The sequence below is a fragment of the Triplophysa dalaica genome, chromosome 12 (genome assembly GCF_015846415.1).
Source record: "Triplophysa dalaica isolate WHDGS20190420 chromosome 12, ASM1584641v1, whole genome shotgun sequence".
NCBI lineage: Eukaryota > Metazoa > Chordata > Actinopteri > Cypriniformes > Nemacheilidae > Triplophysa > Triplophysa dalaica.
Window position 1 is genome coordinate 4,956,985 of NC_079553.1, and position 18,274 is coordinate 4,975,258.

The window sequence follows — 18,274 nt, forward strand, 5'->3', positions numbered from 1 at the left end:
TATTAGCAATATTCATAGCACACTATGAATTTTATAAGCTGTTCAGTGCTACACGGAAATCATAAAGATATAATAAAACATCGGCCTCTCATACTATTGCCGATGGTGTTAAATGAATCCAATCTCGGCAGATTAATATCGGCGCCCGATACATCGGTGGATCCCTAGTAACATTATATAGCTAATGTTTTTCACTATACTTGCTGTCTGTAGCCCAGATACTCCATAAACAGTGCAATACAGGAATTTTAATACAGGAAAAGGACCAACACAGAATTCAAAGACAGATACACACACACAAATTAAAATAAGTATCCAATTGACATTTATATGCATCACTTGGCTGTCAGGTAGAAATACTTCTTAGAAACTTAAAACTAATACTTTCACACAAACACAGTCCTGATTTTAGGTTGATTCTAGTATTATTGCAGTAGTTCAAGTTTGTTTCATCTTAATCATGAAACAACAAAACTTTTGTGCAAATTGTTTTTAAAAACAATTTGTACATTGTTACATTCAGTTCAATGCAAGAATTTACATAAAGTACTTTCATCATTGATTATTTTAATAGACATTTGTTTCGCCTGTGTTTCCTGAACAGGTATCAGTTCTTGTATGTGAATATATGTAGTACCTTACGAGGTCAATAAAGACTTCTACAACTCGGAAAACCTCCGTTATTGAGCTTGTGAACATTTTGTGAAAACCATTCCACTGTTCCCACCACATAAGTGGGATTCTCTTCCAGAAGTTGACAGCGTGATACACAAATCACAGCAAATCCTGCACCTACTCAGGTTTCTTACGGAAAGACATTTTGTCTTTCGTGTCCTGTAGTCTTTCGGAAAATTTGCCTTTCGTTTCAGAGAAGCGCTCTTTGGTCCCCTCCATTCGTTCCGACAGCAGTTCTTTGGTTTCCTCCATTTTCTCAGAAAACCTGTCTTTCGTTTCCTCCATTTTTTCAGTCAGTCTTTCCCTGGTCTCCTCCATTTTGTCATGCAGATATTCTTTGACAGGCGGTGGGGTGGAGAGGTATCCGTGTTTGCGGAGGTACTGGACGGAGAGAGACGTGCCTCCCAGTGTCACTGTGTATCGGGCAGGTGTAGCGAGCTGTGACCATTAGGACATTTCGATTAAATAATATTCAGATAAACAGAGAATTCAAATATTATTAAATAGTATTTAAATAGTTCATCAAAAAATTAACATCACTCACCCTACATTTTTTAAATGACAAAAGGGTGAGTAAATGATGAAAGCAATTTAAAGTAAAATAGTGGTTCCCAACTGGTGTCCTTAAGCTTCAGGGCCCAGATTTTATATTAAACAAAACCGTTTACTGTACAACAGTAAATATTAATATATTTTTAACACGCTAATTTGCCATTTATGAATATTACTAGAACTGTATAACAATATACAGTATAACAATTTGATCATTAAAAAACACAACCTTAGAAATGTTTTGTGTATTTTTACATACCATGTCACATAGACCATCAATGTTGGCATTAGATTACTATAGTTTAATCTGCTGTGTCAAATGTTTTGCACCAAAATAACTTTTGGCCTTTGCCAACAGCCCAAAAATATAGGAACTGTTTTCAGTTCCCTTAGACATGTTTATAACCCCATTTTTCTACCCTAAGTGCAATAACACGGTTAGCTGCGTTTTATTACCTGCATTTTTTAAAGGTAATGAATACAGACCCACCAGTTAAGAACCAAAGCTTCAGAGAACAGTTATAATAAGACTTAATAATAGGTTTAGTTTCAGCTGCCGCTGCTGCTAGGGGTGTGACGAGATCTCGTGAACAATTTTCTTACGCAATTGGCATGATGGAGTGCTGGGCTCAACCATTTTAGTCGCACATGGTCCCTAAATTTAACCTGTGCGACCTCAAAATATATTTGGGAGCATTTGTGTGAGTGCACATTTTTTTTTGGTGTGACCCGTTTTCATTACTGTACAGAACACACTAATTTCTACTTTTCCACCGTGTAAACACATTCTAGACGGACAGGTTTGAATGTTTGCGCATCTGCAAAACCCCGCATTGGTGTTTACGGCGGTTTGCGCTGCTAGCAATTGAGCTGACTGTACAAGGCAAACCTCTTCAGAAATGGATCATCTGTCTCTTACATATGTGCAATGTAAGCATAAAACATGTTGTAGTTTAACTGTTTCTCTGAAGGCTATGAGGGATCGGTCAGTGGAGGAAGGAGGATTGACAGCGTGATATGCTAACACGAGCACTGTGCAAAATCAAATAGAGAAAACAACCACAGCTCTTTACTAAAATCTGTGCCTGTTAAGAGAACAAAGCATAAACTCTGTGCAAGTACTGGCTGTCATTTGAGTTTGTGAGAAACCATTTTGCATTGTTTACTTATATGTGACCCTGGATCGCAAAACCAGTCTTCAGTAGCACAGGAACTTTTTTAGTAAAAGACAAAAATACTTTGTATGGGTCAACACTATAGATTTTTCTTTTAAGACAAAAACCATTAGGATATTAAGGACAGATCCTGTTCAATGAAGATATTTTGTAAATTTCCTACCTTAAATATATAAAAAAAATATTTATGTGAGCGGATGGCCTGCCACAGTCTCCCTGATTAACAACTTCAAAGGCAAATTTCTCAATATTTCACTTTCAGATTCCTGAGTTTTAAACGGTGGTATCTGAGCCTGATATTGTCCTATTCTAACTCATACATAAGCTTATTTATTCGGTCAAAAAATTGACCCATAAGACTGGTTTTGTTGTCCAAGGTCACATATTACCCTACAAAGTCTATATTATATTATTATTCATTAAAATAGAAGTTTAATGTGTTTCATGAAGTACAAGTTGATTTTATAACGCCTTAATACTATTTTTCCCTATATATTTCATCATTGAGGATTTCTTAAAAAAAACTCTAAAACTCTCGTCTCGTGAACCAGTCTCATGTGTACTCGACTCGTGGGATAAGTGTCTCGTCACACCCCTAGCTGCTGCAGTTGATGTTTGTATACCTTATACATTGCGTAGGCTGTGAGTACATAGCCACCCTGGGAATCTCGCAAAATTCCCACCATCCAATCCGGTAAACCGATAAACTCCAGAAACGGAACCACATTCACTCCTCTGTGGAGAACATACGCAGAACATCACATTCATTCATCTTGACAGTTATTGTTAGCACGAAGTATGGATCCATAACATCAGTTGATTTTAAAATAACACCACTAAAGCTTTTGTGACCCGCTGAAGATCAGACAGACTATATCTGTTAAACCATTTTTTTTAATTCTAAAGTCTTAACCTGTCATGTACCAACACTTACATTTAGGTGAAAAGAGCTGTACTTGTAGCAACCCAAAACCTTAAATCTCCATTAATTCTACACTGAAGTATACTATGCACTTTGGGCTTTAAGGTTCCAAGGTTATAAAAACTTTTGCTTACTGATTTCATTTCTCGCATAAATTGCCCAGACGAAACAATGGAAAAAGTAAAAAGTACCACTAGAGAAATGTCGAAAGCTATGTGGATTAAAACATTGTACGGCACCTGTTCATTTGTATTGTCAAAGGATTGCAGACAACCGATGGTCACTTACTTCATAGCAGCATAATAGAAACTCCCGAACCATACTGTGGACGTGACGATATGCACGGGCACCATCACTTTACCGTACTGTTTGAACATCTTCTTAAATCTCTGAAACAGCCCAATGGATTTGTCTTGCAGAGGATCGATATCATCCTTATTCTGAAGGGCAGCCTCCACAGATTGGATCGGATCAGTCTTATAAAGACCCTCAGTCCCTGCCAGACTCTGCGGAGGGTTTAATGGCGTTTCTTCCTCCTCTGACCTTTTGCAGGCTTCTTTCACCCTGACGGTATTAGTAAAGCTGAAACAGCGCGAGCCCCGGAGGGTCAAAGGAATGTCTCGTGCCGCCCTGGCGTGTCCCAGGTACACAGAACGCAGCAGGAACACCTGCCGCAGCACGACTGGAGACCACATCCGCTGCATCACTCGCACGGCCTACAGAGCGCCGCCTACAGAAACAGGACAAACCAGATGAGTTAAACATATTGTGAGGCTTATTAATGTAAGTGTTAAAGAACAGTTTCACCCAAACTATAAACATTTGGTTAAAGGGGATATATGACATGGCTAAAACTAAAAATATAATAGTTTGTTTTAGATGTAATGCAACACGTTTTAAGATTCAAAACGCCACATACCATGCATGTTTGTATCTCCTCTTTCCCACGCCTCTCTGAGACGCACAGATTTTTTTCAAAGCTCATCGCTCTGAATAGCAAGGTGTGTTATGTTTGGCCAGTTAACCGGTGCTTAGTGATTGGTCGAATACAGCAAGCGTGTGATGAAATGATACACTCGGGGCCAGTCTTAGTCAAAGCATACCACGAACTGACGTATATTTGTGGGGTTGTATGCATCTAGTGTTCTGACACTTTCATTTTGCAATTGTATGTCTCTAATACATGAATGGGCAACTTATAACACACCAAAGACAAAGAAAAACACGTGTTGGCACCATATGACCCCTTTAATGATCTATAAAATATGAACCGTTTTTTTATATTGCGTATTTGACTGAATTTATGATTCCCATGATATTAAAAAGCCTGTTTTTGGATGCATGTGGGAGCTTCCTACGTTGATGGTATCCATCGTAAAGTTGTTTAATGCCAAGAAAGCGCAGCGTTGCAATCTAGTGTGGATTCTTTGAAGAAGGTCAAACACAAGATTTAAAATATTATTAACCGGCAGTAAATAAATCTTATATGAAAATTTGTGTCGTTTCACAGTTATTATGACTTCGGTGAACACAGTAACAGAATGAGTTGGTGTGTGCATGCAGTGTGCCATCAAATAAACAATATAACGGCAACTATTTTAAAGCCAAAAAGAAAATATCATTTTGATATAGATCGCTATAAAACATGCTTTGAGGTTCTATATCGAATTGTTTTAACACAAAACAAGTGACATCACTATTAGTTTAGCACTAGTAATGATTCAACACTCACACAGTGTGAGCTTGATAAACAAATGCTAATGGTCAGGATAGACAAGGCTCGTGGCACTTTGTCAATTTCAAGATTTATCAGTTTAAAGACACAGTAACGTTCACTTAATTCCACAGATTAATGAGGTTAGATTTAACCATCAAACTATCCAGGACAGACTGCTTTTCTGTTTGTATGAAACGTCAATTAGGGGTCTAAAAGCGGTACAAAATTACAGTGCAAACCCTCCTTATCTTCAGTCCAATGTCTCGGTTGATCATTTTTACAGCCCTGACACTCCCATTTGTTTAAACACTGTTGGCCGTGTCTCTCAGCCTTGTGGAGTGTCTATATAACAGCATATTTTGGGTTTAATATTAACAAATTTTGCTCATAATATTTTAATCTCAATCGTCAAGGCTGTCAAGACTTCCAAAAGAAAACTTCAACTTCTCAAAATCCCAGGAAAGTAAACAACAGTCTAGAACTACAAGCGTCATATAAACGTTGTATTTGAGCTTTCTTTCGTTGATATTGGAGGGCTTTGGAGATCGGATCCCTGTTTGCCAAACAAGAACTTCTTTCTGTCCGTCTAAGTTAACAGGGCCCCGATTTAAACTTCATCCAACTGGCATAGCTTGGCCCCGTGCTACAGCACACATAGCTAAACGATATTCTTTTAAAGGCGTTTTAGCCGAAGTAGAAGAATAGGTGCAAAAAGAGACACTTACATTCACCTCTTGAAGGTCTGTTCTGGGTTTAAGGAGAGTCCTCGCAGTGCCCCATGTCTCACCACACTCATGTCATGTACACGCACGTTTTCCACACACATTCACATGGAACTCTGCTGCGCGAGGCATCTTGGGAAGTGTAGTCATTTGAGTCTATGCACTCGGGATTTTGACGGCTGCTGTCCAAAAATCTCTCTTATTATTCCCAAATATATTTTATATATTATATATTTATATATATGAGTGTCATAATTACATTATTTTGGACTTTAATTCTGTTTTATTTAAAAAGGTGTAAGCGCTTTCAATGTTGCATCAGTGCAAAGGAGGGACGTGAAGATTCGCTTTACAATAGAAATACACGGTGGCATAAAACAATATAAAATACATAAGCTTCATAAAAAATGTTTTAGTAGGGAAATGAGAAACACGGTACAGAAATAGTCATAACCTGCTTAAAGGCACATATTCATAAATATATTTATTTATTTTCCATTGTCTCCTATGTCGGCAAAGCAATAACAACAAAACGTATTTATGATTTATTGTTTTTTACTCAACTTAATTCGTCAAAGTAATAAACTGTAGTTACATTTTTCCTCCACTAGATGGTAGTGGAATAGCGGAAACGTATTTAAAGTTGTTTTATTTAATAGATATTATTCATTAACAGGTCCAATGATTAAAGAATAGAACTTTGTATTTGCTTGATTTCAAATGATGAATTATTGTATTAAAATAAATACATTTCAAATGGTTTATCAGTCATTGTTACTCCTGTCATGTACCAATAACAGAACTATTTAATGTGACAAGCATTGAGTGTTTTAAATCACCATAATTATTTTTGCATTGTTGCAATAATATAAAACACTGTTTTATGTTTGAAGTTTAAGGGGATATTTGAAGTAATTACATTTGTGTTGTCAGTGAAGGCTTATGTGGTTCAAAGCTGACATGGCGCTTTAATTAAAACACCGTTCCTCAGGTTTTGTGGTCATCCGGGACTAAGCTAAATGCTTAGACTCATTATTGGATTTATAAGTGACTCTTCTTGTTCGTCTCTTGTTAAAGCCTATAGGAGCCAAACCAGACATGTCTCCCAATAGCTTTAATGGCCACCATCTCAATTTTGATTCTTCTTTATATTGTTCTGCAACCAAGACGATGAGAAATTATTTTGAAGGAAGACTTGTCAATTGTGTAAATTAATATGCTAGACAGTGTCTCCCAGAGTCATTTAAATAAAATGTCAAACATCTAAAGGAAAACTACATGAGAAGTGAAAAAGGAAAACTAAAAATAGCCATTTCAAAAGTGTCACGTTTTTATTTGGGACCAATGCCTTAATAGGAAATGACATCACATGACCAATGTCTCATTAACAATATCTTATGACCAATATGGCCAACATTGTGAAGTGATATAAGCAGATTAAAACATTCTTATGTGGATAATGAGCAGACAAGCTGGGAATCTGTCATGAACTGGAGTATCAAAATGGTCACAATCCACATTCTTCTCATTAAATCACAGAAATGATCACATGAATGAATCGCATACGACTTATCTAAAGTCCAAAGCACACTCTTAAAATAAAAGCTCTTAAATGGCTCTGAGTGGCTTGTTTTGTGCCATGAGGAACATACATGCAATCTTCAAAAGGTTCTTTGGTAAACAATTATAAAGACTATAAAGGCGAGAGTTTCTATCTTAACATTATAGATGTTTTAAAATGAAAACTAGATTCTATTTCTAGATTTAATTTTGATGACCTTCAGGATACATCCTTGTTTACGCTCGTCTCAGTAATGTGTTTCACGGCGCTTATGTACTTAACAGACAAATCTGAAAAATTGATTTATGCTTCAGACTACTGATGTGGGTGGCAGAGTGATGCGCTTGTAGATGCGGTTGGCCACCTGTGACAGGTCAATGACTTTAACTAAAGTGTAACTGCACAAGTTAGGCTTATTGTATTTCAACTATCACGCATCTGACATGAAACTAATTACTGGTGTCTATTTGAGCTTCATTATATCTCTCTGCTTAGCCACGTCTATGTTCTAACAGATGCGTTCACCGCATAACATTTTTGAGTTTGTTATGGTGAAAAGGTTGATGTCACCTGGAGGCGTAAAACTGAAAGTTGTGATGTGCACCATTGGGGCTGCTGTTTTAAAAATGCCCAATGTGTCATCCCTATACGTGAGTTAAAGCAAGAACAACACACTTACTTTCTCTGGCGTTCTGGTTCATTCAATTCAAAACAAGTTTGCAGGTTTACAGAGAATCCATTTTATAGGATAAAGTCAGTAAAATTGGGACACTTATTGGTAAACTCTGAATTATATACAAATAATAATTCTACTGTTTAAAGCAAATGCTGAAGGTCTCTTAGCTCCAACTGTAGTTTTTAAAGGAAAATGTTTTTTTAAAGAGAAATGAAATAGATTAATGATAAGAACACATTTTTATGTGGGACACAATAAATGTTGGATACAATTATGCATAAGACACATAAACAGGGTTATTTACATAAACCGAATAAAAAATGCTTACATCACATGCAAAAAAAATGATATGGCTACCTGTTCTTCTTCAAACTCCGACAAGGGCGCTTCCTTTTGCTTCCACTCAATTCTATAGCTAGAATACCTTTCGCGTATTTACCTTTGTGCGTCTCCAAAAGCGCAGCTGAACTCTATTAATGTTTTGGAAATCTGATGTGGTCGAAGGAACTCATGTGTTCCACAAGCTGCCATTCGCTGATCACACAATGCCATCAAAAATAATTGCATTCCAGTGTTTGTTTAAAAGTGCCAACCTTACACCCGTACATTCCCAGGTCAAATCTATCGATCCGATGCAAAATAAAGTGATTACGCATTTGTCAATTCGGGATGCGCCGACGTCAACAAAAAGTTTATTGACAGTAGTCTGCTGATCCTACTTAAACATTGAAGTATTTGGTGAGTATTGACATGACTTCGGACTGATTTGTCGCTTAGATCAGGATTAAAGACAATGTAGGTATCAGTATCGATGGGGGGGCGGAGCGCGCGCCCGCTGCGCTATATGAGAGCGCGCTGAGAGATTCATACTGCAGAGAGAGCTCTATGTATTGGATTAGTAGCTAGAACTACCTTTAACTTCTATACTCGACGAAACATTTCCAGTGATGCATACAACAGTAAGTAATACATTTGTTGATTTCACTGTTGTTGATGTTGTTGTTTCAGTAGTCTATCAGTAATCATTCTTCTTCTTCTTCTTCCAAGGAGGTACCATAAAATATCTAACTATTTTTATTATTACTATGCTATTCTATCTATTATTTTATATCTCTTTTTTATGTTATACCATACATTTATTACTGTTAATATTCCTAATAATAATTTTTGTATACTTTGTTATTCAGCTTCATTCTTGACCTATCAGTAACTGAGAGAATTATCATGTCCTACTTTTCTTACCTTTGCAACAGTTAATGGTAAAATATACATACAGCCGGTGTGTTTGCATTCAAATTTTGTGTAGATCATTTTGAAACTGCAGCTCTTTTTATACATTTATTCCTGATGTGTGACTCTGAAAACATTCGAGCTGCACACCTGCCACAATATGTGAGATCATATCAGGTAATCATTTTAGGTTGTCATAACATCACTTAGATCCTTGTAAAAATTGTACCTACGATGGGGCTACATTTTTATCAATCGAAAAGCATTGGGAGTTGGGCTTGTGTTAGGATTATATAATATAGAAATTGAGGAACTCCTTTGAATATTGATGACCATGTCGGAAGGGCTTGTGAGTAGGGTTGGGAATCAAAAATGGGAATCGATTGGGATTTGGAATCGAAAGACTAGGAAAAGCACAGAATAAATAAGCTATACGGTTTGGACATACAATAAATACAGACACAGAAAAGATTATATTTATCTTATATTATGAGGTGGCCTAATGAGATTGCATCTGAAATAATGTCAAATTGTAATTCAATTAGCTTTTTTCATGTATTTTAGAATTGTGACCAGAGTTGTGGGACATGAACATGAACAAAACTGGTGTTTGGACCTATAAAGGCTTCATATTTTTATATTCGATCACATTAATTATTCATTTAAATGTTTGTCAATGTGTGTAATGACACTGACTATTTATAAAGCATCATATTTTGACAGATTTTGACATAAATCTAAATTTTCATTACATTAACTTAAAAGTGCCCATAGTTGCAGAAACACCCATATATATATATATAAATATATATAACCCCAGTATTGTATATAGTTAATTTTACATGTCTCAGCTAATGACATACATTTCCTCTCAACTAATTTTTTTTGTTTTCCAGAAGAGCTACATGGATACAACATCATGCAACTAGCAACATACTGATCCATTTTCCCTCGACACCACACAAGGACATGAACCTCTCAGAGTGGCCCGCGCTTTCCCCAAACTCTTCTTTGCGATACACAAACCAAAGCGATGAGTCCAGCAGGTACAGGCCGAGTGCATTGGCATGTGAGCAAGTGCACATTGCACCTGAGGTGTTCCTCACGCTGGGCCTCATCAGCCTGCTCGAGAACATCCTGGTCATTCTCGCCGTCGTGAAGAACACGAACCTCCACTCGCCCATGTACTTCTTCGTCTGTAGCCTGGCTGTGGCCGACATGCTGGTGAGCGTTTCTAACGCATGGGAGACTATAGTGATCCACCTGCTGGCAAACAGAAGTTTAGTTATTGAAGATCACTTCATCCGTCAGATGGATAATGCGTTTGACTCGCTCATCTGCATCTCCGTGGTGGCATCTATGTGTGGCCTGTTAGCGATCGCCGTGGATCGCTACGTGACCATCTTCTATGCTCTTCGGTACCATAACATCATGACCGTACGTCGAGCGGGGATGATCATCAGCAGCATCTGGGTGTTTTCCACAGGCTGTGGAATCATCTTCATAATCTACTCTGACACGAAGCCTGTGGTGGTGTGCCTGGTGGCCATGTTCTGTGCCATGCTGCTCCTGATGGCTTCCCTCTACAGCCACATGTTCCTTCTGGCGCGCTCGCACGTCAAACGCATGGCAGCGTTGCCGGGATACAATGCCAACGTCAGGCAGAGAGCAAGCATGAAGGGTGCCGTCACCCTCACCATACTGCTGGGCATCTTCATCGTGTGCTGGGCTCCGTTCTTTCTCCACCTAATCCTTATGATCTCCTGCCCAAAGAACGTTTACTGTGTCTGCTTCATGTCACACTTCAACATGTATCTGATACTCATCATGTGCAACTCTGTGATCGACCCGCTGATCTATGCGTTTCGGAGCCAGGAGATGAGAAAGACCTTCAAAGAGATCATTTTGTGTGATGGACTGCGTGGTTTCTGCATCCTGCTCAGCAAATATTGAACAAGGTTCTTGGAAGATCCCGACGGTATGGACTGATGGATGAGTGTGTGTGTTCGGATGGATCTGTGTTGCACATGAGGTGGGTTTAAGTCCCAGTGAAACGCCTGAGATCGCTAGGGTTGGGCCAATAGAAGATGACATCCTTCATTGCCGATGGCTGACACCCATCACGATGTTGGGACGGCATCTTGATTCCCCTGCATGACGCATTTTCGTCATCAGGAGGGTCAGCGGTCGTCCACACATCCCGTCTGCCTACATGTACAGCACATTCCCAAGACAAATGCTAAGCCGAGTCCACATTATGACATTCTGCGCATGTGTCGATCTCGTCCATTCATGTTTATCCGCAGTTGAGTTTGAACTATAAAACGCACAGCATTACTTGGCATTTTCCAGCAGATTTGCACGTATGATTGACAGATATGCTCAGCTCTGTGCTGTCGTTTCTTCTGAACTGGAGCACACTCACGTGCAATCACTCGCAAAACACTAACGCAAAATTACGACTTCAATGTTCATTTTTTTCCCAGTCTGGATCATCCCCTATCTCCCATCTAGTGCATAATGCGCCATTCACCATGTAGGACATAATCAATGTGCGAACGAGAGGCACCGCTTCCGCAGCTCTCATAGTGAAGGGGGCGGGTCTCTTGATTCTAACGCGGATTTGATTGGACGTGAACTTTGACCAGATACTAAGGGGCGTTGTAGCATACAAGTTTGTTTTTATTAAAGGGATACTTCAAGCCAAGAAACTAAATTTCCCCATGTTTAACTCACCCTCAAGGCATCCTAACTGAATATGACTTTCTTCTTGAAGAATAATGTAGTCGGAGGTATCCTTTTTCTTCCAAGCGGTTGAATGGGCATGAATGGGGGGGGATTTTTTGAAGCTCCAAATTTTGCAATATTGTAACTGCTTGACACAGCTCTGTGGTCTTAACTAAGGTCTTTCTAAGCGAATAAATGTGTTTTTTTTAAATACATTTTCATAGTTACAACGATATTTACACCAATCTCTAACTTCTGTTGTCTGCCTGCTGTGCGTCTTCTTCCTTTAGAGTTTATGGCGGTTGCCAAAAAAACATTTGGTGAATTCCCCCCACCAACTGGGCAGGAGTGTGGAACATTGATGGATAGTTAAACAGAGAGTTTAAGAGAAATAAAAATGTAAATACAACTAATTTAAAAATACAACGTTTAAACTCTATTAAACAAAATGTACATTTCTTAAGAATCTCATTAGAGTAAAGTATCTGATCCATTGTTCAATACCGTTTTAAGTTTAAGGCTTTCTATTCCCATACCTCTTAATTCTTCCAAAAGTGACAACCTGTCATTTTCGTAAGCAGAACAATATAATATGTTCTACTGTTTCTGATGATCCGCAAAAACTACAATTCCCAGATTCATGTTTGCTGAGCCTATATAGGCAAGGCTTAAGAGCTGTGTCCAAGATGAAGAGAATTTGAACAAGGGGTGTGGCGTGGCAGATCCGGCACGTTAGTGGGGTGGGGAGAAGTAAGGGAATGTGCAATCACTGTGGGGTTTTCTATTTAGATGTTTTGAAAATGCATATAAGAAAGCCTGAAAGCAGACATCCTAAAATAATCTCAGATTTATCAAAGAAATTTAAAGTGATAGACGCAGATTTTATCTTGAGTTCGCTTTAGTTCAAATGCTGTGATGGATGACATCAGTTTGGATGACAAACTGATAGTAACAGTTTATTGTCGTAATGATGATATATATAATATTTTTCCATGTAAAACACAAAAACCACATCATTCAGAAGTTACAAATTAAATTTTAAATTACGTAAAAAAGCCATTTTACCCTCTTTATCCCATCATCGCAGCAACATGATAGCCTTTTTATTATAAAAAAAAAGCTATTGCTATTATAATTATAATACGTGCTTTTTAATGAACAATCTGCAGGCAACAGGTCAGCACGAATAATTTCCAGTACGTGTGTTTTGGCACTTTTTCGAGCTTTTTGGAGCATCAAGAAATTGCCCCCCATTCACTACCATTCTTCCCCTGGAAAAAAATGGATATGTCGTATTATAACTCAGACTACATTATTTTTCAAGAAGAAAGTCATTTTCACCTTTAAGTACTAAGCTAAACAAGCTATTTCACATAACAGACAGTTTAAATATAGTATAGTCCACACAATAAAAACAGAATTTGAAAAAGTAACCCAGTTCAAAAGTTTTTTATATATAGATTATATGTAGAGCATATATAGATGCTTGAGTGTAACCTGGATTGTCATTGTGACAATTGTATAAGAGACTCTTGTTTGTCCTGAGCCAATAATCTGCCCACTGTTCTGTTTTTGCAGCATCTCCTAGTTTTTCTGTATTTACTATATAGCTATGTGTTCAGGTAAATGTATCGTTTTTGTTTCATCCTGTGAACTACTAACAATATTTCTCACAAATTTCAGATAAAGATATTGTTTCTATTTGCATTTATTTGCAGAAGATTAAAACTGGACAAACTGGTCAAAACACAAGAAAAGATGCTCTGTATATTTTCAGACCTCAAATACTGCAAGGAATACAACTGTACATGTATTTAGGAAAAGTTCACGATTTATTTTTAATGGAATATCCTCAATTTTCCTCCCTTTTTTTACGTTGCTGTTGGATGAGTTTATGTCACCTCTGAGGTTTGATTTTGTTGAAGTTCAACAAACACTGGACTCGAATGGTGACAATACATCTAGAATTGCTGATTGAATGAAAATTTAGAATGGTCTTTTAATATTTTCTGCATCTGTAAGTTAAATTCTTCATAGTACAATTTGATAGTAATACAGTAAATGACAGAAAGTGTAAATGTTGTAATCTTATGTTTTTTTTTGTCACAGAATGTGTCTTTAAAAAAAAGTTTTGTCAGATAAAAATGTCTCTGAAGTAACTGGTTTTATTCACATCAAAATATTTATTATGATACATATAACATGATTTAATCTGAATACGTCAATGGAAGTAATTTAAATAACAACGGCATGCCCAGTGTAGTGTTAGAAATGACGTCCAAAAATACAATAAAACGCTCTGTATTAAAAAGTCTAAAAGCATGCCAAATAAAGAAGTATTTATGTAAACATGTTTTATAAAATTCTAGATATTGTCCTGTAATTTCAGAAGGAAAAATTCTTGGTGAGTCTTTACAACTTTCATGCAGTTGCACTTATTTATGAATATTTCAAAAGATTTCTAGGCAATGACATATGTTTAATGATTTTTCAAAATGCTGTATTGTAAAAAAATATATTGTATTTAAATGAATGCTAAATGACTGTATGAATATTTCTGTTTTAAGTAAATGTTGTTTTGATCTTTAAATATGTGTGAATTGAGTCTGTTCAATATGAAAATGTATTTTTTATCGAGCAATCTGTAACCCTTAACGTCCAGACACGTGCCTCTCTCAGAAAGACTCTTTACAGATCCTCGAACCCAAACACATGAACATTTTCTTAAAGGTGCTGCGCAGCTCGGCGCTCCGGAAGGCATAGATAGCTGGATCAATAACTGCATGACTCACCAGCAGCACAACGTGTAGCTGAAAGAGAGAGCGGTAACATTCACAGTAAGGGTTCTCTGGGCAAATCAAAATTATCAGCAAATGAAGGGTGAACGGAGCCCAGCAGGCCACAAACACCCCAATCAAAATTGTGAGCGTCAGCGCCCCCCTCATGGCGCTCCTCCTATGGCGCGCTGTGGCACTGGGCATAGATGCGATCCTGTTGGCATGGTGACGCGCTAGCAAGAACATATGCACATAGAGCAGGAGGATGAGGAGCAGAGCGGTGAAGGAAAGCACGACGAAGAAGATCTTCACCGTGGCCTCCTGAAAGAAGCCGATCATCAGCACCCCGCAGATGCCACACATCACCCATATAGTAGACAGAATGACCACCACGCGACGCATGGTCATGAGTGTGTGATACCTCAGCGCGTGGAATATGGTGATGTATCGATCCACAGCTATGGCAAGGATGCTAAAAATTGAACCGAGGAGGCACATGCACAGAAGGGAGTCCATGATGTCATCTATATTTAGCTCGAAAGTGCCACGAGAGTTTAGCCGTCCAGCGTCGGTAAACAACAACATGATGTTCTCAAGGGCTTTGGAGAAGCCAGATATGGTGTTGAATGCGGCCAAGTTGCAGATGAAGCAGTACATGGGAGAGTGAAGGTTCTTGTTTTTGATCACAGCCACAATCACTAAGAAGTTTTCACTTAGGCTTGCAACCGCAATGACCATAAAAACCTCCTTGGGCACTTGAACCTCAGCACAGTCTGTATGGTTTTTAGATTTTGAGCTGGAGTTCATGATCCGGGTCGATCAGTGTTTATAAACCAACCAGATGGAGATGACACTTGAACGTTGGATTTTGGTCTTCATCAGATGAAGATTCGGTAGGAAATGACCTGTGGGGCACAAAGATTTTTAGTCGTCTGCTTTAAACACATATAAGTCAACATTCTTAGTTGGTTACATACATGGACGAAGCTGTTAATGAGCACATTTATGTTTTATGCTACGACTCAAGATCAACGGATACTTTACATCATGGATCTCTTTGTCAGTTAGAGTACATTGTATGTACTGCGTGCAATACAGTAAATGTAAAGAGAATTGTACACAGAGTTTGACAATTTTTCCATTTATTATATAATATATTATACATTAAACAGAAAAATAGTAAATGAAACCTCAATCATATTTGGACACTCAAGCCAAACTTAAAAAATATTACACGGTGTCGCATTTTAGTTAACAAGGATTAACCCTGAATAATGGTAGAAACACTTGTTTACGGATGCCACTTGGCTTTGTTTTCTGATGTCAGCACCACCTCATGCATCTGCAAGGATTACATTTTTATCCCAAAGATGTTTTTAAAGTACATTTCCTTTAACAGAAAAAAACATGCCACATGGCCTATTTTTCAATCAAAGCATTCAATGGAAATAATATAGGAACAATAAGCAGCATGTTATCATTTGTGACCCTGTTACTCAATTGTAAAGATATCAAGATTAGATTTTGCACTTAATGTTATGTACTTATCAAACGATTGATGTTATGGAGAAAATCATAAATAAAGAAAATTGCCATTAACCTTTCACTTGCAGGGTCACATTTCCTTCCTTCAACATGAAGCTACTCATTATGGTATGTGAGCTTTTTTCTGTTTAAATAGAGAAACCTTATCCTGAATGAACCATTTAAGACCTTTATCAGAAAAATTCAGTGAAAATATTTAAGCAGCTTGTGAAGATGTAACCAGGCAAACTCAATCAATAGCTCTGTATTATATAATGGAATATCTACAGAATATCTAAAGCCACTGGATTATACTCCAGATGAGAAAATTAATTGATAAGAGAGATGAAAGAACATGCATTAAGGCACCCTCAGTCATAATAATGTGCTTCATATGAGTGATGCTATGACCCGATGAACATCACATCTTTTTTTATGTTTTTTTATGTTTTTATGTCACATCTTTCTGCTATTAACAGTGTTTTACTTGAATGTTTTTCAGATTCACTGCAGATCTTTAATATTCTCAGTAAAAATGAAGTAAAACAGACCCATTATCTAAGCCTTACACCTGTCAAAACATGACAGACTACAACATTTCATGCTGAGGATTTATTAAGAAACATCAAACACAAAGGTTTGTGTAATTTGTCATTCGTCTTTGTATTTTCGCCCATTAATCTGCTCTACAGATTTTAGTTGTGTAGGTGCAGAGACAACCATAATTAAAACTTGAAAAGACTGGTCTTAAAAGAACAGAGCCAGCGATGAAAAGCTTCTGCGTTGACAAGAACTCCAACATTCCTGCCAATTACACGTCTATTGATCTGTACCAAGACTAATACCCAGTTTTGGACAGTTTAAGACCCATACGGATTTAATGAAACCGCATTGTTCAGAATGGATTAACCCGTTTGCCAATTATTCAATATTCCTCAAATTCACTTACCGTTTCTCTTATCAAACACAACCACAAAGTTACAACCTGTGAATATTCAGAGCAGCAGTGTTCCTCCGTTTCAGCCAGAATGTAAGACTTCAGACTGGTGGCCCCGGAAAGCCTCTGTTATGATAATTAATAATAGACCTCGGGCTATAATAGCATGTGGACATGCCTGTATATTTGTGTATCCTTGATTGCTCAAGGCTGTGTGAACCACTTGTGTTTATGTTCCTTTTTTTCAAAAACCAGCAAAGGCCACACAAGGCCATCCTAACTCTCCCCTATAGATTGCATTTGTGTGGGGAGGGGGTCTTGCTCTTATCAAAACTAAGGCGAATTGGTGGAGGGTTTGACCTTGGTCTGTTTTTATAGAGTGTGACAAAAGTTTTAGTAAAGTTTTTTGATTGTACGTTCCCCGTCTTTCTAAAATATTCAAGGTAACTGTTCCCTAGACATAGATTGAATGTTTCTGTTTCAACACCTATAATTAACATTTCAGGGCAAATCCCTTTTGTCAACTACTGTAGCTTAACATAGTAGTAGTTTTAACACTATAATATAAAAAAAGTAGTTCCCTGAACTTTAAAAACTTTCAGCCACATAATTATAATCAGACCTAACCTATTGTAAAACATGATGGAAACTGAAGCGTAGGATGTGATGAAGCCTATTCAACAGCAATTTTTCAAAAGAAACAATAAACGAGCAGGTAGATTGAGGTGATGCACAACATCTACAAATGATGTAACTATTAGCTGAAAAGGATGCTATTAAGTAATGTTACAACTAAGGATGCCACAATACAGCAAATGCATTGACAAGAATCGTGATATTAATAAACATGATTTTTAGTTCAATATTGCAACACTACACATGAGAGAAAACACAAAATAAACAAAAGTAAAGATACTTTCACTGAAAGTATTTTTTATTGATTAGAAAAATCTGTTTATTGTTATTGTGAAATCTTTTTCCCACCATAAGTGTAGTAAAAACATTCTTACTACTGAAAATCCTAAATGTGGATCATAATTTAGTCTCCTTTATTTTTATGGTTATTAATTATTGTTGCT

General features: G+C 37.4%; 3 protein-coding genes across 3 annotated transcripts; 1 reads left to right on the forward strand and 2 right to left on the reverse strand.

Moving 5' to 3' along the window:
• Positions 1–233: 233 nt before the first annotated feature.
• On the reverse strand, positions 234–5,882 carry fam210ab (family with sequence similarity 210 member Ab). Its single transcript, XM_056762956.1, has 4 exons — positions 5,767–5,882; positions 3,613–4,054; positions 3,026–3,137; positions 234–1,113 (listed from the first exon to the last, which is right to left on the reverse strand). Exons 2-4 carry the CDS (start codon positions 4,026–4,028, stop codon positions 793–795), a joined length of 849 nt encoding a protein of 282 aa, XP_056618934.1. The 5' UTR covers positions 4,029–4,054; positions 5,767–5,882; the 3' UTR covers positions 234–792.
• A 4,317-nt stretch (positions 5,883–10,199) lies between these two features.
• mc5rb (melanocortin 5b receptor) lies at positions 10,200–11,183 on the forward strand. The gene has a single exon (XM_056762953.1). The coding sequence runs from the start codon at positions 10,200–10,202 to the stop codon at positions 11,181–11,183; it is 984 nt and encodes a 327-aa protein (XP_056618931.1).
• Positions 11,184–14,632: 3,449 nt separating this feature from the next.
• Positions 14,633–17,270, reverse strand: mc2r (melanocortin 2 receptor). The gene is made up of 2 exons (XM_056762167.1): positions 17,208–17,270; positions 14,633–15,639 (listed from the first exon to the last, which is right to left on the reverse strand). Exon 2 carries the CDS (start codon positions 15,539–15,541, stop codon positions 14,633–14,635), a length of 909 nt encoding a protein of 302 aa, XP_056618145.1. The 5' UTR covers positions 15,542–15,639; positions 17,208–17,270.
• Positions 17,271–18,274: the final 1,004 nt, after the last annotated feature.

Coding starts and splice junctions, on each gene's coding strand:
- fam210ab (XM_056762956.1), bottom strand. CDS start 4,028: ATGCAGCGGATGTGGTCTCCAGTCGTGCTGCGGCAGGTGTTCCTGCTG. Junction 3,138..3,612: donor TTCTATTATGCTGCTATGAA/GTAAGTGACCAT, acceptor TGTTCTCCACAG/AGGAGTGAATGTGGTTCCGT. Junction 1,114..3,025: donor CAGCCTACGCAATGTATAAG/GTATACAAACAT, acceptor TAATGGTCACAG/CTCGCTACACCTGCCCGATA.
- mc5rb (XM_056762953.1), top strand. CDS start 10,200: ATGAACCTCTCAGAGTGGCCCGCGCTTTCCCCAAACTCTTCTTTGCGA.
- mc2r (XM_056762167.1), bottom strand. CDS start 15,541: ATGAACTCCAGCTCAAAATCTAAAAACCATACAGACTGTGCTGAGGTT.